The 24,507-nt window shown below is 55.7% G+C and overlaps 1 protein-coding gene across 2 annotated transcripts in view; it reads left to right on the top strand.

Moving 5' to 3' along the window:
* Positions 1-24,507, top strand: part of ULK1 (unc-51 like autophagy activating kinase 1) — a 235,814-nt gene that overhangs the window by 90,039 nt on the left and 121,268 nt on the right. For both annotated transcript variants that reach the window (XM_078667977.1, XM_078667978.1), the window contains one exon: positions 8,966-9,002. In XM_078667977.1, coding sequence (XP_078524103.1) covers positions 8,966-9,002 — 37 coding nt within the window. The remainder of the gene's footprint in view (positions 1-8,965; positions 9,003-24,507) is intronic.

The raw sequence follows: 24,507 nt of genomic DNA, 5'->3' as shown, positions 1-24,507 counted from the left end.
GCCTTTACCAACATGGCGGCGGAGCTGCGGAGGCGCCCGACCTGAAGGGCACTGGAGGGGGAAAAGTGGCTGAGAGCCTGAGACCTGCAAGGAAAGTGACTACCCAGGCTCCACCATTGGAGACATAGTCTGCTGGACGGCAGACTCACGAACCCCTGCCATTGGACCACACTGTGACACCTGGGGGAGCTCAGGACTGCGGCGGGAGGTGCGCCGGGGAGACCGCTGGCGCGGTACAGCGGACAGAGACATCCGGAGAATCTAGCGTCATTCGAGTTATGCGACTGGGCCCCTCCGCGCCTCTGAGACAGGACGCCTGCATAGGGAGCCTCCGGCCTGCTGACTTCATCACCATGGGGAAGGGTGACCCGGCGAACAGGTCTGCGAGGCGGGGACCCATGGACAACTTCACGGCAACGCGTTCTGGGGCGGCGCAACACTCTCTGCAGCCTGACACGCGCAATGACACGGCCATGTTAATGGAGGCCATCCAAGCGTCCAGGATCGACATACAAGCGTCCCGGACGGCCCTAGAAACGAAAATTGGAGAGGTGGGGTCCGAGGTGACGCTACTGCGGCAGGACTTCCGAAACCTGACGGAACGGGTAACGGCAACCGAATCTAGATTGACGGACAATGAAGACTCGATTTCTACACTCAAGAAGGACATGGCGGAACTACAGGCCTCTCACCGTCAACTGCTGTGGAAGGTGGACGACGCGGAAAATAGGTCGAGGCGCAATAACCTTCGCTTTGTAGGCTTTAGAGAAGGGATTGAGGGAAAGAACATGTCCGCCTTCCTCCTCGCATGGCTGAAAGATACCTTCCCAACAGCGCAATTCTCCCAGTGCTTCATCATCGAAAGGGCACACAGGGCGCTTCTAGCCAAACCTCCGGAGGGAGCGCGACCGAGACCAGTGATAGCGCGCTTCTTGAACTATGCGGACAGGGACCTGATCTTACGGGAGGCCAGGAAAATGGGGGAGATCCGTTTGGAGAATGCCACCATAATGATCTTTCCGGACTACAGTCAGGAGGTCTCGAAGCAACGCCGCTCGTTTGACTCGGTGAAGGCAAAGCTGAGGTCTTTGAACATTACTTACATGCTCCTTTTCCCCGCCAAACTCAAGGTAATCTATAAAGACAAATCCATCTTTTTTGCTCACCCGGAGGATGTGTGGCAATGGCTCGAAGAGCGACCTATTCTAAATAGTAGAGAGGCGGCAGGTCGAGCTGCGCTGGACAAATCGGTCCGGGAGAGGCCGCCCTGGGAGATGCCGAAACCACAGCGACGGGGAACACGGAGGACGCAGAAGAAAACACCGGCGACACCATACAGGCCACGAGACAAGGAGGGTGGGAGAGGAAGCAGATCCACATCCCCGGGCACAGACTCCGTGACGGGCTCGAGATTCCACTGCCTGCGGAATGGAACCCGTTCAGAAGGTGAAGAGGTAGAGGACTTGGAGGACCGCATATCCGGAAGAGAAGACGAGGAAGCAGTGAACGACTCAGTACACCCGCTGGTCACAGAAATCCAGCATTTGGAACAAGACTCCTCGGGCCAAGGGATGAATATGGACACTCAGGACTCACATTCGTGATCATTGCTGTATAGGGATCGGGGAAGATAGCGGCTCGGCGCAACGGAGCACGCAAGTTGACACACCCCCTACTGTTCTTTAAGTTTTCAGTACTGGTTACTGTTTAGCGTGGGGAGGGATGTGTGGGAGGGCGACAGGCCTTCTCCCTCGGATAGTTACGGCCCAGGTTGGGAGGCAACTGGACGGGGAGGGAGGTGGGGAGGGGGGTGCGGGGGAGAGTTGGTTCTTGTTTTGTTTCCTGTTGGGGTTTACAAGGGTTGTGGGGGAGGGAGGGGAATCCGTTGAGGAACAGCAGAGACACGCCATCCCACAGATGGTGACATCCCTACTTCGAGGTCCCCCCCGGGGAAGACGAGGGGCAACGCAATGGCAAGTGCATTAGACACCCCACACATGGGTGACACAGGGGTCACGGTGTTAACATGGAATGTAAATGGTATGGGGTCAAAAATTAAGAGAGGTTTGGTTAGTGAGTACCTCAAACGATTGGCACCTGACATCGTCCTTCTCCAGGAAACACACCTTAGAGGGAATCAGTGCGCATTTATTGCGCGTGGCAGGTACGCTGTCCTAGCACATGCAGGCTACACGACTGACTCCAGGGGGGTTGCAATCCTTATGAACAAAGCGACGCCGTTCACAGTTACACGTACTTGGCTGGACCCACAGGGCACATACGCGGGAGTCCAGGGGATGTGGAGGAGACGTAGGTTCACGATACTCTCGGTATACGCCCCACCCAAGCTACAATCTCGCACACTGAGGGAAGTTGCTGCTATTCTTCTGGACACGGCCGACACGACCCAAGTAGTGGGGGGGGGGTTTTAACGATGTCATGTGCACCTCACAGGACAGGTCGGGGACACCCCGAATGGTAGGGTCCACAACAGCCCTAGCGCGGCAAATGACTTCCATCGGTCTCACTGATGTGTGGAGATGGCTCCATCCAACACATGAAGCATATTCATTTTACTCGGGGGCGCACAAAGTCTTCTCCAGATTAGATTAGATTTTTATGTCCAGACAGGAGATCGAGGTGGGAGACCTAGCAGAATACAAGGCACGAGGGATCTCCGATCACTCCCCGCTTTTCGTGCGACTGGGGCGAGGGAAAAGGGAGAGGCAGGCGCAGTGGCGACGAGCGGCATGGGACATCCACACGCCAGAAATACTTAAGGGTATGCGAGCGGACATACGGGTTTACATGGCCGAAAACGAGGGGTCGGTAGATTCCGGAGCTACCCTCTGGGAGGCAATGAAACCGGTCCTGAGGGACCGCATTCAGAGCAGGCTGGGGGACGCTAGACGGATTCGGCAAGGCCAGATAGCAAGCGAAGAGGTATCCATCTTGAATTTAGAAGCGGAGTACCTCCAACAGAGGGGTGAGGCGCGCCTCAGGACATTGCTAGACACACAGAGACACTACAAGGAATTGGTCACGGGCGAGGCGCGTACCCAGGCACTGGCGACATTACACCGGTTATACGATGTGGGTGACAAGTCGGGCAAACTTTTAGCTTGGTTGAGCAGGAGAGAGACAGCGGCGCGATGGGTGGACCAGATCGCGTTAGAAGGGAACAGACGGGTTAAAACAGATGAAGCCATAGCGGAAGCCTTCGCGGCCTATTATGAGGACTTCTATAGGGCCAGGGACCTGGGAGACAGTGAGGATGCCCAACGTTACCTATGTGATGTGGAGGTGCCGACATTGTCCGCAGAGGCTAATGCAGCCCTAGAGGCGGATTTGACGTTAGAGGAAATCTCTGAGGCAGTAACAGCGCTGAAACCGGGGAAGACTCCGGGGCCCAATGGTTTCCCGGCGGAATTCTTTAAACGGACGGCGGATTTGTTGCAGGGGCACATGAAGACCTTATTCACAGACTCATACCAACTGGGGAGTCTCCCACCGGATTTAGCTTTGGCAACTATTGTTCCGATATTGTACGCAAGAAAAGAAAGGGGTACCCCCGACCAGAGTTCCTAATTTCGGGATATGTGGCCGTGTGTCAATACAATAATTAGGAACAAGGTAAAAGGGTGGATAATTACTGACAAGAAAGGAGGAACACTAAATCATCAGAAGAGTGCACGGTACAGATAAGGTTTGTGTATTTTTATTGAACAATCATATATCAAAAAAGGGGGAGAGGAGGGAGGGAAAAACCAATATCTTTTATACATTCATTATGTTTTGGTCTCCGTCATATTTGTCTATTCTACAACAGCATGAAGTTATGCATATTTGTTTCTCTAAGCAGATTGTTTGAGATTTACATTTGTAATGCTGTCTAGAAGATTACATTAAAAAACATGGCTAAAGATTTGAGTGTTACTACGCGCGTTTCGGCTATTTAGCCTTCATCAGGAAGCCATGATGAATTGTTCAGAAGTACCCGAAACTTATTGATGTAACTTCCTGCGATGTTGGCACGGAAGAATAGGGTGGACACTGTTCGGTTGCCGGTTGAGGAAGGTGGAGCTCTATATGCGAACAAGATTGATGACAATCTTTAGTAGTGGGGTTGTACGTGAATGTCCTTCCTCGCAATAAACATGAACCTATCTGTAGGTATGGTGGGTCCTCCGTTTGAAGAGATCACTGGATGTTAGGTTCTGCAGGATAGAGTGGCGATAATGGCACTAGTAAATCGTATCTTATGCTAATCACTGATATATTTGCCGATGACGGATCCTCTCTGCTTACAGTAGATAGACTGGTAGCAGGTGGAGCAAAACTCTCGTGTTGTTGGTCTGTTTGAGCGGTCCGGTGCGCTTCCCACTGGTGGGTGTTTGTTGGTTTGCGAGCCGGCCGCTGATTGGGATGTTGGGCGTGCCTTCCAATCGTGGTTTCCTGTAGAATCGCGTCCCGGTGTAGATTGAGAATCTGATGATTTAGTGTTCCTCCTTTCTTGTCAGTAATTATCCACCCTTTTACCTTGTTCCTAATTATTGTATTGACACACAACTATTGTTCCGATATACAAAGAGGGAAAACCCAGGGACGACTGTTCCTCATACCGTCCAATCTCCCTCCTTAATACGGAGACGAAAATTCTGGCCACAGTCCTGGCGCGGCGGCTAAGGCAAGTTATTACAGAGTTAGTACATCTGGACCAATCCGGCTTTCTTCCGGATAGGGCGACCAAATTAAATCTCCGTCGTACCCACAATTGGCTGCAAGAGGTCCGAGAGAGAAGTGAACCCCACTGGTTTCTCTCCCTGGATGCGGAAAAGACGTTTGACGCAGTCCACTGGCCTTTCCTGATGGAGACCCTCCGGCGATTTGGGGTTGGGCCCAAGTACTTGCAATGGGTTCGGCTCCTGTACTCTGACCCGAGAGCGCGAGTGCGGGTCAATGGGCGGTTATCCCGTGAATTCCCAATTGGTAGGGGTACGCGTCAGGGCTGCCCGTTATCCCCACTCCTCTTTACCCTTACGATTGAAATCTTGGCGGTCCGGATCAGGTTGAATCAGGATATCAGAGGCTTCAGGTGGGGCGTCTCGGACGCAACGCAGGAAAAGATATCTCTCTACGCCGACGACGTGTTGTTGTTCGTGACTGATCCAGACAGGACAATCCCAGCACTGTTCAGGGAGCTGGGCGAGTTTGGGGCGAGGCCAGGACACACGATCAATTGGCATAAATCGGTCCTTTACGATCCGCAAGGCATGGAGCGGAGGGAGTGCCTTCCAGAGTGGCTTATCCACTCTATGGACGGATTCCAATATCTCGGCGTATTCATAACACTAGATAAGGAACGCTCATTCACTGCGAACATAGCCCGAATAATGGTCGAAGCTACGACAGAGATGGACAGGTGGAGACAGCTCCCGCTCACCCTGTTGGGTCGCGCCGCGCTATATAAAATGGTCCTACTGCCTAAGCTTCTCTATGCACTCCAGAACGAATATTATCCCCTGCCGACTGCGACTTTAAATAAAATGCATGCGGACCTGCGCTCCTTCCTGTGGCTGGGGAAACAGCCAAGAGTGGCCCTTTCCACATTGCAAAGACACCAATATAGTGGGGGAATCTCGCTTCCCAACCTAGAGGCGTACTACTGGGCGGAACACCTAGCCCCGATTAACGAGTGGCTACATGCGGCAGCCGATCACCCCACCTATGCCTTGGAGAGATCTAAATGGTCACGCAAGTCCATAATACACTACCTATATGGGGAGGCGATGGGTCAACAGTTCCTTCCCGCCACAAAGATTACATTAACAGCATGGCATAGAGCGACAAAAAGAATGGGTTGGGACAAGAAGATCACCCGGCAAACACCACTGTGGTGCTGCAAGTGGCTAGGAGAGCTTAATAAGCTGAAAGACTTTAGGAGATGGGATGACATAGGCATCTCCACTGTAGGAGATGTGATAGCAAAGGGGGAATTAAAAACCTTTCAGGCGCTCAGGGATGAATTTGGCCTACACACCTCCCAACACTACAAATACTTTCAACTGCAACACGCGTGGAGGGCACAAAACACTATACCTACAGATATCCCAGAGTATGCACCACTGGAGGGTAGATTGCTACAGGAACAGATACAGGGAGGGGCGGTATCCCTAACATATAAAACTTTGACCAACAATATGCTAGGTAACCTACAGGCCCTACGAGACAGGTGGGAGGCAGACGTGGGAGACACGGAGGATCTGGACTGGGATCTCGCCCTCATGCACCCACGTGAGGTGGCGATTAAGTCACGGCTCCGCCTCATACAATTCAAAATACTTCATAGATCCTACTTTGACAGGGTAAGACTCTTTAAGATGGGTAAGATAACGGATACAGCTTGCCTTAGATGTCGTCGGCACACTGGCGACTTCTTCCATACAATCTGGGGCTGTGAAATAATTCAAGAATACTGGGAGGATGTATTTCTGGAACTGGGGAACGTCCTGGGGGTGGACCTGCCACGGGACCCTAGATTGGCATTGCTGGGTTTGTGCACAGAAGTGGACCTTCCCCGCCCCTTGCTCATCTTTCTGTTATTGGCCCTAGTGGTGGCGAAAAGAGATATCGCACGACGGTGGGGGGTGCCCGAAAAGCCGGATATGGAGGAATGGAGGAGAGGATTAGATTTGTACATGGCGGCAGAGAGAGTCACTTATCGAGCGCGGGGCTGCCCCCAAAAATTCAGGAGAGTCTGGGCTAAGTGGAGACAATACCATGGACTAGAATGAATCCTTGCGGACTAGTATGAGAAGGTCGAGACGACCCTGGGTGGGAGGGTCTTTACGATGGAGACCCATGAGTGATGTGCGAGTACATTACTGCCCGTCCTTATGTGAGGGAGGGGTGGATGTGCCACGCAGGAGAAGGGAGGGGACCAGGAGGAGGAGGAGGGAAAGGGGGGTTGGTGGGCTGCTGTTTCGGGGATTCTGTTTGTTACTTCTATTTTTCTTTCTATTGCTGGTTTTACATGCACAGTCTTCTACTGATGGGTGTGATACATAGCACTTAAACGGAAAAGTTGCAGGAATGACGATTAGGGCAGAATGTTGACGCCCTACCGTCTGCTTGTTTATTGTAGTGGTGATACTTCTGATGCAACAATAAAAAGAAATTTATTAAAAAAAAAAATATTCCTGAAGCTCAGCTCGATAGGAGGTGAGATCTTGGCTACTCCAAATGCGACGCCAGAATAATAGGGGTTTGAGCCCTAGTTCCTCCGTGATGGGCCTCAGACCCAGGTCCAATCTCAGAGGCAGGAGTGGGGTGCTTGGCGGAAGAGCGGTCAACTGCCTTAAAAATTTGTTTTCTGTGGTTTGCAGATTGGAGGATGAGGTATAGCCCCACAGCTCTCCCCCATAGGTTACTCCCGCAGTGTGCGTTCTCTGATAATATACAAAATCAGGGTCTTTTACAATGTAAGCACCATAGGAAGTGACCTTACATTGTGCGCTCTCTGATAATATACAAAATCAGGGGCTTTTACCTTGTGAACCCTATAATCCACTCCATAGGAAGGGATTTTACATTGTGAACTCTGATAATATACAAAATGAGGGGCTTTTACACTGTGAACCTTAGGATCAATGCCATAGGCTGGGGCTTTCCATTGTGAACTCTCTGATAAATACAACTTATGGGGCTTTTACACGGTGAACCTTATGATGAATTCCATAGGAAGGGGATTTCCATTGTGAACTTATGGACAAGTACTCTAGGACGAGGCAGGCCAGAAAGTGGTTTCCCTGGGTGAGCTCTGCAGATGTAATAAAAGGGCTTTTACATTGTGAACTTCAAGACAAACCCCCTGAGAAGGGTCTTTACATTTCTAACTGTCTGACAAATACAGTAGGAAGGGGCTTCACATTGTGAACTCTTAATTCAGAGGCAGGAAAGGCTTTAATTCATATGTCCCATATAGAAGCATTGTTGGTTTTTAGAATTAAAAGCTGTTTGTGGACAACTTGGTACGTCACACATCATAGGAGCAGACCTCATGTGCAGGGTTTGTGGCCCCATATGATATTTCTTTGGGGTACGTGAAGTTAGTTATTGTGCTTTCCTCAGTTCTGACTTCCTCGCGCCCCCCTCCTACGTCATTGAGATCGCTGGTACAAGTTACTCCCTCTTAAAATGCTTAAGGACAATTATTTTTTGCCTCTGAGTTGGCTGGAGAAGGTTAGGGATCAGGCAGCTATCTAAATCTGTTTGAATTATGGACATACAGTCTTATTTGGCAGAACTAAACATTGTACCTGCCGCCTTCAGATTGTGCAAAATGTAACTGGCTTGTCTATAATGTAATTAACCACACTGTGCTTCTTTTAAATCCCAGGGAGGCTTTTTCTACTGATTACCAGTGAATAAACAGACCTTTGCTAAGACACTTCACATATAACACAAGGCACTTGTCCTGAATGTCTCGGCTCTAGGGTTCTCCCCGACATGCACTTTCACCCCTTCCTTCCTCTACTCATAAATCCTTGGCTGTGCTATGTTCCATCACAGCAGAGCAAGGACATGCTCTTTCTTGGTTCCCACTCCTAGTCCCACTACACCAGAGCATGAGCAGCGGGCCTGTGAAGAGTGCAGCACATTAAAACCAGCCCGCTTGGCATTCCCAATGCTTGTTTAAGATAACTCAGCGGGTCAATGTGCTTGTGGTGACTACCTGTCTGCATCCCATAGGGCATGTTTTGGGAGCCAACACGGCCTCGCTTTACTTTTGGAGGTTTTGTATGCCTTGTGTGTGTCCAGCTCCCACGTCACGAGCTGCTCTATAAGTGATAGTAGCTTTTGACTTTCAGGTCCACCTAGAATGTAGTGATCAGAGCTGTAACCGTCTCTGTTTGGCATGTTCTCGTCATCTTGTAGTGTTAATTCCATTCTTTTTCTTTTTCAGTACTGCAACGGGGGAGACCTCGCTGATTACCTGCACAGTGAGTACCCAAGGACCGCTTTAAGTTGTATTTACATCTGTAATGTGACTTACTGCCACTGGTGAGGCCCCACACACTGCTCTGTCTTGGTCTGGTGTTATGACTGTCACACGGTGAGGGTGACACACACTGTTCTCTCTTGTTCCGGTGTGCATTAAGCTGCCTTTAGTGCTTGATTGGAAGAGTGCACGCTTCTAGCATGACCTGTGTGGGAGTGTTAGAAATGGGGTTTCTGGTTGGCTAGGGCTTGCCCCTAAACCAGGCAGAAACCACCCCTCTAGTCAAGGCAAGGGAGTTACATGCTGAAGATAACCCCTGCTCATCCCCTTGGTAGCTTGGCACAAGCAGTCAGGCCTATCCCGGAGGCAATGTGTAAAGCGTTTGCGCAACACACACACACACACAGCAGCAGCAGCAGCAGCACACTAGGCACAATACAAAAGAGACTCCACACAAGGTTATATAAAAGATAGGCTTTGTATTATCCAAAACACATTAGAATCATAATCACACACATACACAGTGCCAACTGGCACTAGGTAACAATTTACATGGGATTATTTACATGACCGGGCCAATCGGGCCACGGTCAGAACCATTAGAAAGCACAAGTAATACCACAACCAGTAACTACTGGTAAAATACTGTACGCAGCATTATCACTAGCAACATAAACAAATTATGTCTGCATCGCATTAGGCATAAACACATTATGCATTAATCACATTTAGGAGTGCACCATAGTAACACTCCCTTGGGGCGTACATCACCTTCAGCATAAACACATTATGCATTCTTTTAGGGTGTTGTGCTCTACCAGTACACACTGAAATGACCCCAGGCCAACTGGCCTTTCTCTGGGGCCCAAATGCCCTCTGTCCCAAATGTCAGGGCTCTTAGCCTCCAAAGCAGCGGTGTGCAGGCCCAGCAGGCCAGCACCAGAAATCCGGACAAGGGTGTGAGCCACCTGGGTCTCCCCAGAGACCAGAAATAATTCCCCTAACGTTGCAGCTGTCCGCGGTGCAGCTGTGAAGTCAACCAAGCACTGGCACCAACTGTGCCCTGGAAGCCCCACTCCGGGACTTCTAAGTAACAAATTGCCCCTACGTGGCAGCTGCCCTCCAACAGGCGGTTCAGCTCTGAAAGATCGGCTACAGAGTGCGTTCTTCACTCCCTTCTCTGGGGCTCTGTGTGGCCCAAACGGGAATCACCCCACCGTGGCAGCTGTCCACGCTCTTGCGGTGCAGTTGGTAGAATTTCAACATTGACACCAACCGTGCCTTAGGAGCCTCCTTCGCCGGGGCTCCCCACGACGCCAACAATGCTGCCCAGTTCAGCCCCACTCACAGGGGCTGCTAGGGGCCAGGTTTAGGAATGGGTGCATCTGCCCTGTGGGTCCCCACATACTGGGGCTCTCCTCTGCCTTCTCCGGTATCTCTAGTGGATGATCCTCACTGCGGGGTGGGCTCCCGCCCACCGGCAGACTTTGCTCCGGCTTGGCAGCGTTTTCTCTCTTTCTCTCCATCGGCAAAGGGAGGCGGAAATGGAGCCAGTGAGGCTCCAGCTCAGTTACGTCAGCAGGCCCCGCACACAGTCCGGCACACTGATTTTGCCGGCTCCTCTAATCCCAGAAATGCGGGGTAGGCTCCCGCTCCAAGGGGCACAAAACGTGGGGTGGGCTCCCGCTCAGAGGAACACATAATGCTGGGTGGGCTCCTGCTTCGCCCCTGCAGTACCAACATGCGTGGTAGGCTCCCGCTCCTTTCCTGCAGCACTGGGGGAATCCCTTCAGCAGGATTTCCCACGAAATGGCCGCGCAGCACAGCTGGCCTCACAATCCCCTTGTCCTTGGAGCAGCTGAAGAGATGTAGCACTCACCAGGCGCTAGGAGCCAGAGTTTCCAGCAAGGCAAAACTGGGCCCAGGCAGGCCAGCAGAGAGGAAGTCCCTCGTGGCGGTTCCTCCTGGCAGGCTGGCAGCCTGCCGGCCGTAAGTAAGCGCCAAACGGCACCCACAAAAAGTTGCTGGTCGGAGTACTATATGTACAGTCAGTGAAGCTGAATGAGAAGTGCTGCCTGGAGTACTACATGTACAGTCAGTGAAGTCGAATGAGAAATGCTGTCGGGAGTACAACATGTACAGTCAGGCCGAACGAGAGGCGCTGCAGGGAGTACTACATGTACAGTCAGGCAGAACGAGAGGTGCTGTCGGGAGTACTACATGTATAGTCGGGCAGAACGAGAGGTGCTGCCAAGAGTACTTCGTGTACAGTCATTCAGGCCGAACAAGAAGTGCTGTCGGGAGTACTACATGTACAGTCAGTGAAGCTGAACGAGAAGTGCTGTCGGGAGTAGTACATGTACAGTCAGGCCGAACGAGAGGTGCTGCCGGGAGTACTACATGTACAGTCAGGCTGAACGAGAGGTGCTGCCGGGATTACTACATGTACAGTCACTGAGGCCGAACGAGAGGTGCTGCCGGGAGTACTACATGTACAGTCAGGCCGAACGAGAGGTGCTGCCGGGAGTCCTACATGTACAGTCAGTGAGGCCGAACGAGAGGTGCTGCCGGGAGTACTACATGCACAATCACTGAGGCCGAACTAGAGGTGCTGCCGGGAGTACCACATGTACAGTCAGTGAGGCCGAACGAGAGGTGCTGCCGGGAGTACCACATGTACAGTCAGTGAGGCAGAACGAGAGGTGCTGCCGGGAGTACCACATGTACAGTCAGTGAGGACGAACGAGAGGTGCTGCCGGGAGTACTACGTGTACAGACAGTGAGGACGAATGAGAGGTGCTGCCGGGATTAGTACATGTACAGTCAATGAGGCCGAACGAGAGGTGCTGCCAGGAGTACTACATGTACAGTCACTGAGGCTGAACGAGAGGTGCTGCCGGGAGTACCACATGTACAGTCAGTGAGGCCGAACGAGAGGTGCTGCCGGGAGTACCACATGTACAGTCAGTGAGGCCGAACGAGAGGTGCTGCCGGGAGTACTACATGTACAGTCACTGAGGCCGAACGAGAGGTGCTGCCGGGAGTACCACATGTACAGTCAGTGAGGCCGAACGAGAGGTGCTGCTGGGAGTACTACATGTACAGTCACTGAGGCCGAATGAGAGGTGCTGCCGGGAGTACTACATGTACAGTCAATGAGGCCGAACGAGAGGTGCTGCCGGGAGTACTACATGTACTGTCAGTGAGGCCGAACGAGAGGTGCTGCCGGGAGTACTACATGTACAGTCACTGAGGCCGAACGAGAGGTGCTGCCGAGAGTACCACATGTACAGTCAGTGAGGCCGAACGAGAGGTGCTGCCGGGAGTACCACATGTACAGTCAGTGAGGCCGAACGAGAGGTGCTGCCGGGAGTACTACATGTACTGTCAGTGAGGCCGAACGAGAGGTGCTGCCGGGAGTACTACATGTACAGTCGCTGAGGCGGAATGAGAGGTGCTGCCGGGAGTACCACATGTACAGTCAGTGAGGCCGAACGAGAGGTGCTGCCGGGAGTACTACATGTACTGTCAGTGAGGCCGAACGAGAGGTGCTGCCGGGAGTACTACATGTACAGTCGCTGAGGCGGAATGAGAGGTGATGCCGGGAGTACCACATGTACAGTCACTGAGGCCGAACGAGAGGTGCTGCCGGGAGTACTACATGTACTGTCAGTGAGGCCGAATGAGAGGTGCTGCCGGGAGTACTACATGTACAGTCACTGAGGCCGAACGAGAGGTGCTGCCGGGAGTACTACATGTACAGTCGCTGAGGCGGAATGAGAGGTGCTGCCGGAAGTACTACATGTACAGTCAGTGAGGCCGAACGAGAGGTGCTGCCGGGAGTACCACATGTACAGTCAGTGAGGCCGAACGAGAGGTGCTGCTGGGAGTACTACATGTACAGTCACTGAGGCCGAACGAGAGGTGCTGCCGGGAGTACTACATGTACAGTCAATGAGGCCGAACGAGAGGTGCTGCCGGGAGTACTACATGTACAGTCGCTGAGGCGGAATGAGAGGTGCTGCCGGAAGTACTACATGTACAGTCAGTGAGGCTGAACGAGAGGTGCTGCCGGGATTACTACATGTACAGTCGCTGAGGCGGAATGAGAGGTGCTGCCGGGAGTACTACATGTACAGTCGCTGAGGCCGAACGAGAGGTGCTGCCGGGAGTACTACATGTACAGTCGCTGAGGCGGAATGAGAGGTGCTGCCGGAAGTACTACATGTACAGTCAGTGAGGCCGAACGAGAGGTGCTGCCGGGAGTACCACATGTACAGTCAGGCTGAACGAGAGGTGCTGCTGGGAGTACTACATGTACAGTCAGTGAGGCCGAACGAGAGGTGCTGCCAGGAGTACTACATGTACAGTCAGTGAAGCCAAACGAGAAGAGCTGCCGGGAGTAATACATGTACAGTCCGTAAGGCCTAACGAGAGGTGCTGCCGGGAGTACTACGCGTACAGTCTGTGAGGACGAACAAGAGGGGCTGCCGGGAGTACTACATGTACAGTCAGCGAAGCTGAACGAGAAGTGCTGCCGGGAGTACTACATGTACAGTCAGTGAGGACGAACGAGAGGTGCTGCCGGAAGTACTACATGTACAGTCTGTGAGGACGAACAAGAGGGGCTGCCGGGAGTACTACATGTACAGTCAGCGAAGCTGAACGAGAAGTGCTGCCGGGAGTACTACATGTACAGTCAGTGAGGACGAACGAGAGGTGCTGCCGGAAGTACTACATGTACAGTCAGTGAGGACGAACGAGAGGTGCTGCCGGGAGTACTACATGTACAGTCAGGCCGAACGAGAGGTGCTGCCGGGAGTACTACATGTACAGTCAGTGAGGCCGAACGAGAGGTGCTGCCAGGAGTACTACATGTACAGTCAGTGAAGCCAAACGAGAAGAGCTGCCGGGAGTAATACATGTACAGTCGCTGAGGCGGAATGAGAGGTGCTGCCGGAAGTACTACATGTACAGTCAGTGAGGCCGAACGAGAGGTGCTGCCGGGAGTACTACGCGTACAGTCTGTGAGGACGAACAAGAGGGGCTGCCGGGAGTACTACATGTACAGTCAGCGAAGCTGAACGAGAAGTGCTGCCGGGAGTACTACATGTACAGTCAGTGAGGACGAACGAGAGGTGCTGCCGGAAGTACTACATGTACAGTCAGTGAGGACGAACGAGAGGTGCTGCCGGAAGTACTACATGTACAGTCAGTGAGGACGAACGAGAGGTGCTGCCGGAAGTACTACATGTACAGTCAGTGAAGCCAAACGAGAAGAGCTGCCGGGAGTAATACATGTACAGTCCGTAAGGCCTAACGAGAGGTGCTGCCGGGAGTACTACGCGTACAGTCTGTGAGGACGAACAAGAGGGGCTGCCGGGAGTACTACATGTACAGTCAGTGAGGACGAACGAGAAGTGCTGCCGGGAGTACTACATGTACAGTCAGTGAGGACGAACGAGAGGTGCTGCCGGAAGTACTACATGTACAGTCAGTGAGGACGAACAAGAGGGGCTGCCGGGAGTAATACATGTACAGTCAGCGAAGCTGAACGAGAAGTGCTGCCGGGAGTTCTTCATGTACAGTCAGCGAAGCTGAACGAGAAGTGCTGCCGGGAGTACCACATGTACAGTCAGCGAAGCTGAACGAGAAGTGCTGCCGGGAGTACTACATGTACAGTCAGTGAGGCCGAATGAGAGGTGCTGCCAGGAGTACAACATGTACAGTCAGGCCGAACGAGAGGCGCTGCAGGGAGTACTACATGTACAGTCAGTGAGGACGAACAAGAGGGGCTGCCGGGAGTAATACATGTACAGTCAGCGAAGCTGAACGAGAAGTGCTGCCGGGAGTACTACATGTACAGTCAGCGAAGCTGAACGAGAAGTGCTGCCTGGAGTACCACATGTACAGTCAGCGAAGCTGAACGAGAAGTGCTGCCGGGAGTACTACATGTACAGTCAGTGAGGCCGAACGAGAGGTGCTGCCGGGAGTACTACATGTACAGTCAGTGAGGCCGAACGAGAGGTGCTGCCGGGAGTACCACATGTACAGTCAGCGAAGCTGAACGAGAAGTGCTGCCGGGAGTACTACATGTACAGTCAGCGAAGCTGAACGAGAAGTGCTGCCGGGAGTACCACATGTACAGTCAGCGAAGCTGAACGAGAAGTGCTGCCGGGAGTACTACATGTACAGTCAGTGAGGCCGAACGAGAGGTGCTGCCGGGAGTACCACATGTACAGTCAGCGAAGCTGAACGAGAAGTGGTGCCGGGAGTGCTACATGTACAGTCAGTGAGGCCGAATGAGAGGTGCTGCCAGGAGTACTACACGTACAGTCAGTGAGGACGAACGAGAGGTGCTGCCGGGAGTACTACATGTACAGTCAGTCAGGCGAAACGAGAGGTGCTGCCGGAAGTACTACATGTACAGTCAGTGAGGCCGAACGAGAGGTGCTGCCAGGAGTACTACACGTACAGTCAGTGAGGACGAACGAGAGGTGCTGCCGGGAGTACTACATGTACTGTCAGTGAGGCCGAACGAGAGGTGCTGCCGCTAGTTCTACATGTACAGTCAGTGAGGCCGAACGAGAGGTGCTGCCGGGAGTACTACACGTACAGTCAGTGAGGACGAACGAGAGGTGCTGCCGGGAGTACTACATGTACAGTCAGTGAAGCCGAACGAGAGGTGCTGCTGGGAGTACTACATGTACAGTCAGTGAGGCCGAACGAGAGGTGCTGCCGCTAGTTCTACATGTACAGTCAGTGAGGACGAACGAGAGGTGCTGTCTGTTGAGGACCCCACCAGATTTCTGGATTGTTCTGGCAATGCTCTGAACCCGACCAGCTTGCATTACTGCAGCATATTGTAGGCTGTGGCACTTTGCAGTCCATTCACAGATGACAGAGGGTTCATAGTGTGAATCTACTCCTGAGGCAGTCAAAGAATCGTCATGGTGATAGAAGAACTACACTGTGGAGTTAAAGTTCACATGTAAAACTCTGCACAACTCGTTAGGCCTGAGGGCAAACAGTTTGGAATAACTACGACACGTGTCCCCACCCTACACCCGGAGGCCAAACGTTTTCAGGCGGCTACAGACTGAATAAGCATCCAAGTTCAAGAGGAAGGGACACAAATTACAGTGTGCCACGCACCTCTTGAGCGCACAGAACCGTGCCAGGCACCTCTGGAGCGCACTGAACCGTGCCAGGCACCTCTGGAGCGCACAGAACCGTGCCAGGCACCTCTGGAGCGCACAGAACCGTGCCAGGCACATCTGGAGCGTACTGAACCGTGCCACGCACCTCGGGAGCGCCCAGAACCGTGCCACGCACCTCGGGAGCGCACAGAACCGTGCCACGCACCTCGGGAGCGCACAGAACCGTGCCCCGCACCTCTGGAGCGCACAGAACCGCGCCAGGCACCTCTGGAGCGCACTGAACCGCGCCAGGCACCTCTGGAGCGCACAGAACCGTGCCACGCACCTCTGGAGCGCACTAAACCGTGCCAGGCACCTCTGGAGCGCACAGTCCCGTGCCAGGCACCTCTGGAGCGCACAGTCCCGTGCCAGGCACCTCTGGAGCGCACAGAACCGTGCCAGGCACCTCTGGAGCGCACTGAACCGTGCCACGCACCTCTGGAGCGCACTGAACCGTGCCACGCACCTCTGGAGCGCACAGTCCCGTGCCAGGCACCTCTGGAGCGCACAGAACCGTGCCAGGCACCTCTGGAGCGCACTGAACCGTGCCACGCACCTCTGGAGCGCACTGAACCGTGCCACGCACCTCTGGAGCGCACTGAACCGTGCTAGGCACCTCTGGAGCGCACAGAACAGTGCCACGCACCTCTGGAGCGCACTGAACCGTGCCCCGCACCTCTGGAGCGCACAGAACCGTGCCAGGCACCTCTGGAGCGCACAGAACCGTGCAAATATTGTTGGGAAGACCCCAACAATATTTTTGTTTTATTGAAGAAGGTCCGTCATTTCCTGCAACAATAACATTTAACACAGATAACAAACCTCGATAAAGCCAAAAGCCTGGCAATCCGTATCAGACCTCTTGCTTTTACCAGTGCTCGTTTCTAGCTGTGTCTGACAGCGTGAAGCCTCGCACGTCCCTCCCCAGCCTTGAAAGTACTGAGACCCGAGCGCCCCGCACAGACCCTGGCCGCAGAGCTGCTGAGCCGCTCCCACGGCCTGGCCCAGGAGGGTCGATCCACAGCCGGGCTCCTGGTCCAGGATAAACACGGAGCTCCGGTTACTTCCTGGTACTGCTGTCAGCGGGGGGCATTCCAGCCATGTCCGGGGTCTGCTGTTGTAGAAATGCTCCTTTTCCTGGCTCGCAGGCTGAGGATTTCATTTTCCTGATGCTGCCTCCGAGGCTCCTCCTGCCAAGTGTCCGTCACAGCCAGATGCATTCAGCGTTGAGCGGAGTGATGTCCTGGTGGCATCCTGTGTGGTTGTCCTAGCTGTGCCCCGGAGGGTGCCCTGGCCGCGTCCCGGAGGGTGCCCTGGCCGCGTCCCGGAGGGTGCCCTGGCCGCGTCCCGGAGGGTGCCCTGGCCGCGTCCCGGAGGGTGCCCTGGCCGCGTCCCGGAGGCTGCCCTGGCCGCGTCCCGGAGGCTGCCCAGGCCGCGTCCCGGAGGCTGCCCAGGCCGCGTCCCGGAGGCTGCCCAGGCCGCGTCCCGGAGGCTGCCCTGGCCGCGTCCCGGAGGCTGCCCTGGCTGCATCCCAAAGGGTGCCCTAACCACGTCCCAGAGGGTGCCCTAACCACGTCCCAGAGGGTGCCCTGGCTGCATCCCAGAGGGTGCCCTGGCTGCGTCCCGTAGGGTGCCCTGGCCGCGTCCCGTAGGGTGCCCTGGCCGCGTCCCGTAGGGTGCCCTGGCCGCGTCCCGTAGGGTGCCCTGGCCGCGTCCCGTAGGGTGCCCTGGCCGCGTCCCGTAGGGTGCCCTGGCCGCGTCCCGTAGGGTGCCCTGGCTGCGTCCCGTAGGGTGCCCTGGCTGCGTCCCGGAGGGTGCCCTGGGTGCGTCCCGGAGGGTGCCCTGGGTGCGTCCCGGAGGGTGCCCTGGCTGCGTCCCGGAGGGCGACCTGGCTGCGTCCCGTAGGGTGCCCTGGGTGCGTCCCGGAGGGTGCCCTGGCTGCGTCCCGGAGGGCGACCTGGCTGCGTCCCAAAGGGTGCCCTGGCCGCATCCCGTAGGGTGCCCTGGCTGCGTCCCGTAGGGTGCCCTGGCTGCGTCCCGTAGGGTGCCCTGGCTGCGTCCCATAGGGTGCCCTGGCTGCGTCCCAAAGGGTGCCCTGGCTGCGTCCCGGAGGGTGCCCTGGCTGCGTCCCAAAGGGTGCCCTGGCCGCATCCCGTAGGGTGCCCTGGCTGCGTCCCAGAGTGCCCTTGCTGCATCCCATAGGGTACCCTGGCTGCATCCCAGAGGGTGCCCTGGCTGCATCCCAGAGGGTGCCCTGGCTGCATCCCAGAGGGTGCCCTGGCTGCATCCCAGAGGGTGCCCTGGCTGCGTCCCAAAGGGTGCCCTGGCCGCGTCCCGTAGGGTGTCCTGGCTGGGTCCCAGAGGGTGCCCTGGCTGCGTCCCAAAGGGTGCCCTGGCTGCGTCCCAAAGGGTGCCCTGGCTGCGTCCCGGAGGGTGCCCTGGCTGCGTCCCGGAGGGTGCCCTGGCCGCGTCCCGGAGGGTGCCCTGGCTGCGTCCCATAGGGTGCCCTGGCTGCGTCCCAAAGGGTGCCCTGGCTGCGTCCCGGAGGGTGCCCTGGCTGCGTCCCAAAGGGTGCCCTGGCCGCATCCCGTAGGGTGCCCTGGCCGCATCCCGTAGGGTGCCCTTGCTGCATCCCATAGGGTACCCTGGCTGCATCCCAGAGGGTGCCCCGGCTGCATCCCAGAGGGTGCCCCGGCTGCATCCCAGAGGGTGCCCTGGCTGCGTCCCAGAGAGTGCCCTTGCTGCATCCCAGAGAGTGCCCTTGCTGCATCCCAGAGGGTACCCTGGCTGCATCCCAGAGGGTACCCTGGCTGCATCCCAGAGGGTACCCTGGCTGCATCCCAGAGGGTGCCCTGGCTGCATCCCAGAGGGTGCCCTGGCTGCATCCCAGAGGGTGCCCTGGCTGCGTCCCAGAGGGTGCTTTCGCTGCGTCCCGTAGGGTGCCCTGGCTGCGTCCCGTAGGGTGCCCTGGCTGCGTCCCGTAGGGTGCCCTGGCTGCGTCCCGTAGGGTGCCCTGGCTGTGTCCCGTAGGGTGCCCTGGCTGCGTCCCGTAGGGTGCCCTGGCTGCGTCCCGTAGGGTGCCCTGGCTGCGTCCCATAGGGTGCCCTGGCTGCGTCCCAAAGGGTGCCCTGGCTGCGTCCCGGAGGGTGCCCTGGCTGCGTCCCAAAGGGTGCCCTGGCCGCATCCCGTAGGGTGCCCTGGCTGCGTCCCAGAGAGTGCCCTTGCTGCATCCCATAGGGTACCCTGGCTGCATCCCAGAGGGTGCCCTGGCTGCATCCCAGAGGGTGCCCTGGCTGCATCCCAGAGGGTGCCCTGGCTGCGTCCCAGAGGGTGCCCTGGCTGCGTCCCAGAGGGTACCCTGGCTGCGTCCCAGAGGGTGCCCTGGCTGCATCCCAGAGGGTGCCCTGGCTGCATCCCACAGGGTGCCCTGGCTGCATCCCAGAGGGTACCCTGGCTGCATCCCAGAGGGTACCCTGGCTGCGTCCCAGAGGGTGCCCTGGCTGCGTCCCAGAGGGTGCTTTCGCTGCGTCCCAGAGGGTGCTTTCGCTGCGTCCCGTAGGGTGCCCTGGCTGCGTCCCGTAGGGTGCCCTGGCTGCATCCCAGAGGGTGCTTTCGCTGCGTCCCAGAGGGTGCTTTCGCTGCGTCCCAGAGGGTGCTTTCGCTGCGTCCCGTTGGGTGCCCTGGCTGCGTCCCGTAGGGTGCACTGGCTGCGTCCCGTAGGGTGCCCTGGCTGGGTCCCAAAGTGTGCCCTGGCTGAATCCCAGAGGGTGCCCTGGCTGCGTCCCGTAGGGTGCCCTGGCTGCGTCCCGTAGGGTGCCCTGGCTGCGTCCCGTAGGGTGCCCTGGCTGCGTCTCGAAGATGGCTGGTGCCTCCGTAGTGACGTATGGCCACCTAGCCAAGTGGAGGAATCTTTAGTAGGGCCCGCAATGACTTTTTAGGAGCAATGTTAATGTTGCACTTTACCCTGGCTGCATCCCAGAGGGTGCCCTGGCTGCATCCCAGAGGGTGCACTGGCTGCTTCCCAAAGGGTGCACTGGCTGCGTCCCGTAGGGTGCCCTGGCTGGGTCCCAAAGGGTGCCCTGGCTGCATCCCAGAGGGTGCCCTGGCTGCGTCCCAAAGGGTGCCCTGGCTGCGTCCCGTAGAGTGCCCTGGCTGCGTCCCGTAGGGTGCCCTGGCTGCGTCCCGTAGGGTGCCCTGGCCGCGTCTCGAAGATGGCTGGTGCCTCCGTAGTGACGTATGGCCACCTAGCCAAGTGGAGGAATCTTTAGTAGGGCCCGCAATGACTTTTTAGGAGCAATGTTAATGTTGCACTTTACCCTGGCTGCATCCCAGAGGGTGCCCTGGCTGCATCCCAGAGGGTGCACTGGCTGCGTCCCAAAGGGTGCCCTGGCTGCGTCCCGTAGGGTGCCCTGGCTGGGTCCCAAAGGGTGCCCTGGCTGCATCCCAGAGGGTGCCCTGGCTGCGTCCCAAAGGGTGCCCTGGCTGCGTCCCGTAGAGTGCCCTGGCTGCGTCCCGTAGGGTGCCCTGGCTGCGTCCCGTAGGGTGCCCTGGCTGCGTCCCGTAGGGTGCCCTGGCTGCGTCTCGAAGATGGCTGGTGCCTCCGTAGTGACGTATGGCCACCTAGCCAAGTGGAGGAATCTTTAGTAGGGCCCGCAATGACTTTTTAGGAGCAATGTTAATGTTGCACTTTACCCTGGCTGCGTCCCAGAGGGTGCCCTGGCTGCATCCCAGAGGGTGCACTGGCTGCGTCCCAAAGGGTGCCCTGGCTGCGTCCCGTAGGGTGCCCTGGCTGGGTCCCAAAGGGTGCCCTGGCTGCATCCCAGAGGGTGCCCTGGCTGCGTCCCAAAGGGTGCCCTGGCTGCGTCCCGTAGAGTGCCCTGGCTGCGTCCCGTAGGGTGCCCTGGCTGCGTCCCGTAGGGTGCCCTGGCTGCGTCCCGTAGGGTGCCCTGGCTGCGTCTCGAAGATGGCTGGTGCCTCCGTAGTGACGTATGGCCACCTAGCCAAGTGGAGGAATCTTTAGTAGGGCCCGCAATGACTTTTTAGGAGCAATGTTAATGTTGCACTTTACCCTGGCTGCGTCCCAGAGGGTGCCCTGGCTGCATCCCAGAGGGTGCCCTGGCTGCGTCCCGTAGGGTGCCCTGGCTGCGTCCCGTAGGGTGCCCTGGCTGCGTCCCGTAGGGTGCCCTGGCTGCGTCCCGTAGGGTGCCCTGGCTGCGTCTCGAAGATGGCTGGTGCCTTTGTAGTGACGTATGGCCACCTAGCCAAGTGGAGGAATGTTTAGTAGGGCCCGCAATGACTTTTTAGGAGCAATGTTAATGTTGCACTTTTCTGGGAGCTAAAAATACACATGATGTGCCTGCCTTTCACATCCGGCTCGTAGCGGCAAGCACAGGAGATGGACAGCTGCCAGATGACTGGGGGGTTGTCTGCCACTGTCCCTGACCACACCCTCCGCGTGCCAGTATCTACACAAAGGATGTGCAGCCCTTCACCTACACAAATGTAAGTTTGCCTGTTTGGAGCGATCTTAGGGGCGTAGGTACCATTGATACAGCAGGTGCAGTGACACCGGGGGCTGGAGCCCTGAGGGGCCCATTGAACTATGATAATTGCTTTATTTACTGCCCCGACTGCAGTCCGAGGGGCCCTTCCCCTTGCTTGCACCAGGGCCCCTGGCCTCCTTGCTTCGCTACTGATCTTAAAATAATGTTTTACGAAAGTGCGAGTGAATGAACTGTCCGCAGAGTCTCATATAGGTCCTGAACGAGCTGCTCTTCCCCCAGGCTGCGTCGGGGACGTTAATGGTGTTTTATCTATGTTTGAGGCCCGCTGTGGGTCCAGAGTCCTGTTGGAAGGAAGGGCCCTATGTCCCCTGCACTTTCTTCCCACGCTCGCTGCTGGCAGTGCGCAAACGGCCAGTGTAAATGCCATAGGTTGAGTAAACCTACTTATCGGAAAAAGCCAAGCTAAGGCCTCACTTCAGGCCAGGATGCTGCAGAGCTGCTATGGTGGTGGGGGGGGGGGGAGTCTTTCTTTGCTCTGCCCCACCCAGATGTTTCTTTCTCCCTGAGCTGTATAGCACGGAGCAGTGGGAGCTGCAGAGCCGGCCCTGCTAAGATAGCGCCCTGGGCAGAGAGAAAGGTGGCGCCCCTGCTGATGATAGTAAATTAAATGAGGCAGCGAGGGGGCGGGGGCGGGGGCGGTGGTTGTCGGTGTTCACTGGTCAGTACCTGGACGAGCAAGGACTGCCCCTGACCACAAACATCCCCGGACCTCCCCAGCTCATCTGGATCACCGATAACTCACGCAGATGACAAGTTGTTGATGTGTGTCAGCAGGGGTCAGGGGGAGAAGGAAGGACAAGGAAGGGGGCAAAAGGGGTTTGAAAACACTAGGACCACGAAGAACTAAAACCCCTTTAAATAGGAAAATCAGACCGAAACGAACAGGCAGGGACAAGGCTGGAGCAGTTTGTGTTGTTGGCATAACCTTTATGCACACAGCGCCATGCACCCCTCAGAAAATTGGCGCACTGGACCTGTGCCCAGTTGGCCCATGCTAAAGGCCGGCCCGGAGGTGCTGGTTGGGGCCCAAGGTCCACATGAGATGCCGAAGCAGACCGTCGGCTTCGCCTCTGTAGGGGCTGCTCCTACTCCCAGTGTGGGGCAATCACGCTCTGGTGTCCTCGTTGGTAATAGGTTTGAAATCGGCTTAATGCGTCAGGTTTGTAGAGCAACAATAAAGTCATCGCCTTCGGATACATTGAAAACCGCGATCATTAGGGGAAGAAACACAAATTGAATAAGTGGGTGCAACACAAGCTGTGTCTGCGGTGTTGTATGTAACTAAGAGCATAGAGTTTCGAATCCTCCCCTATGCTGACTGACCCCAAAAAGGCAACACCCCCAGCACTAGGGTAGATAGTCCTTGGGGGCCAGAGTCCCATCGATCTTAAGGCCTTGTTCGTAGGTTAAAAAGATAACTCAGGTCAGGTGACGGGCAAAAGAGTAGGTTAGACTGTACAGCGTTCTAGAAGTTAATACCTAAACCGCCATCTCTGAAGAAGCCAGTGTGACTCAAGGAAGTTGTGCTCAAAGCTGACATCAGTCCTGGTCCTGCAGAAGTCCGCTCTGAGACCGCGCAGAGCTTTAAAAGTAGGGGACGGTAATACTGATTCCACCGTCTCACAGGAATCCCTTGTCAATCACCGGGCGAGCATGCTATGTGCGAAGTGGGCAGCACACATTCAATGACTGTGGACTTGGATTAGCCACAAATAAAAGTAATTTAGAGGTTTATGGCCAACAATACTCGATCTTACTCCAAGATTGCGCTTGAAGCGAGGGCAGGTCACTGACTGAGGGAGCTGTGGTGAAAACCAACATCGCTCCTCCACGAAGACACTTCTACATTCAGCACTAAGAATTGTATTCAGCAGTAGCACTGCGCAGACACAAAGTGACTTCCTTCAAGTGTGATGACCTTAGCATAAAAGGCATTTGTTGGCTTTAGCCATTGTCATCCGACAGACCAACATTCCTGTAATCTCTGTAATCCATAAGGTCAAAGACAGAACTCCTGGGAAGAAAAATGGAGGAGCTAGAAAATAAAAGTAAGCAGCTCAATCTCTGACTTGTTGGCTTGTCTGAAACACTGGACTGCTGAACCTTACAGAGGTGGTGACGCCTGACTTGAATGGTGGCTTTACTGCAAGGCTTCACAGGTTCTGTAACGTCCGGCTCAGAGACTGACCACAATGCACCACGGTGCTGTCCTTGCTCATGCTTGCAGAAGGTCTGAAGGGAATAGAGCGGAAGCAACTATACAGCAAGTATTCCCGCTGTGCAGAGTGTTATTGAGATAGGGACTTCAGAAACCTGGCCCCAGTGTCTGAGTTTGAAAGACCAGTGTGTGGAGTTTGCTTCTATTTTCCCACCAAGGGAGGAGGTTTAGGGACCACATGTGCTTCTTTAAGTCCACGGTCAGAGTTTAGAGTTAGAGAGATTTGACCTTACCCGTCTCTTGCTTTTGAACTGTAATTACCACTGAGAAGGTGTCTGAGGGGAGCTGTGTTCCAGCGCTTTGTGGCCAGGTGGGGCTGCACCACTGTCAGCTAATCCACCCCCCCTCTAAACCCCCCATGCAAAGGCTCCGCCTCTAAGAAAGGGCCCTTTGTGTCTGGTGTGCTTGTGAGCAGGATGCTGGTCTTGACATCAGACCAGCAGCCCCCAGCAGAGCCGGCCCTCAGTTCGCACCCACCAATCCCGCAGACCATGGTCCTGCATATTCCTCCCATGATGCACCGCG

This window comes from Lissotriton helveticus, chromosome 11, assembly GCF_964261635.1.
Source record: "Lissotriton helveticus chromosome 11, aLisHel1.1, whole genome shotgun sequence".
Classification (NCBI taxonomy): domain Eukaryota; kingdom Metazoa; phylum Chordata; class Amphibia; order Caudata; family Salamandridae; genus Lissotriton; species Lissotriton helveticus.
Note: the sequence above shows the minus strand (reverse complement) of the source record. Positions and strands in the feature narration are given on the sequence as shown.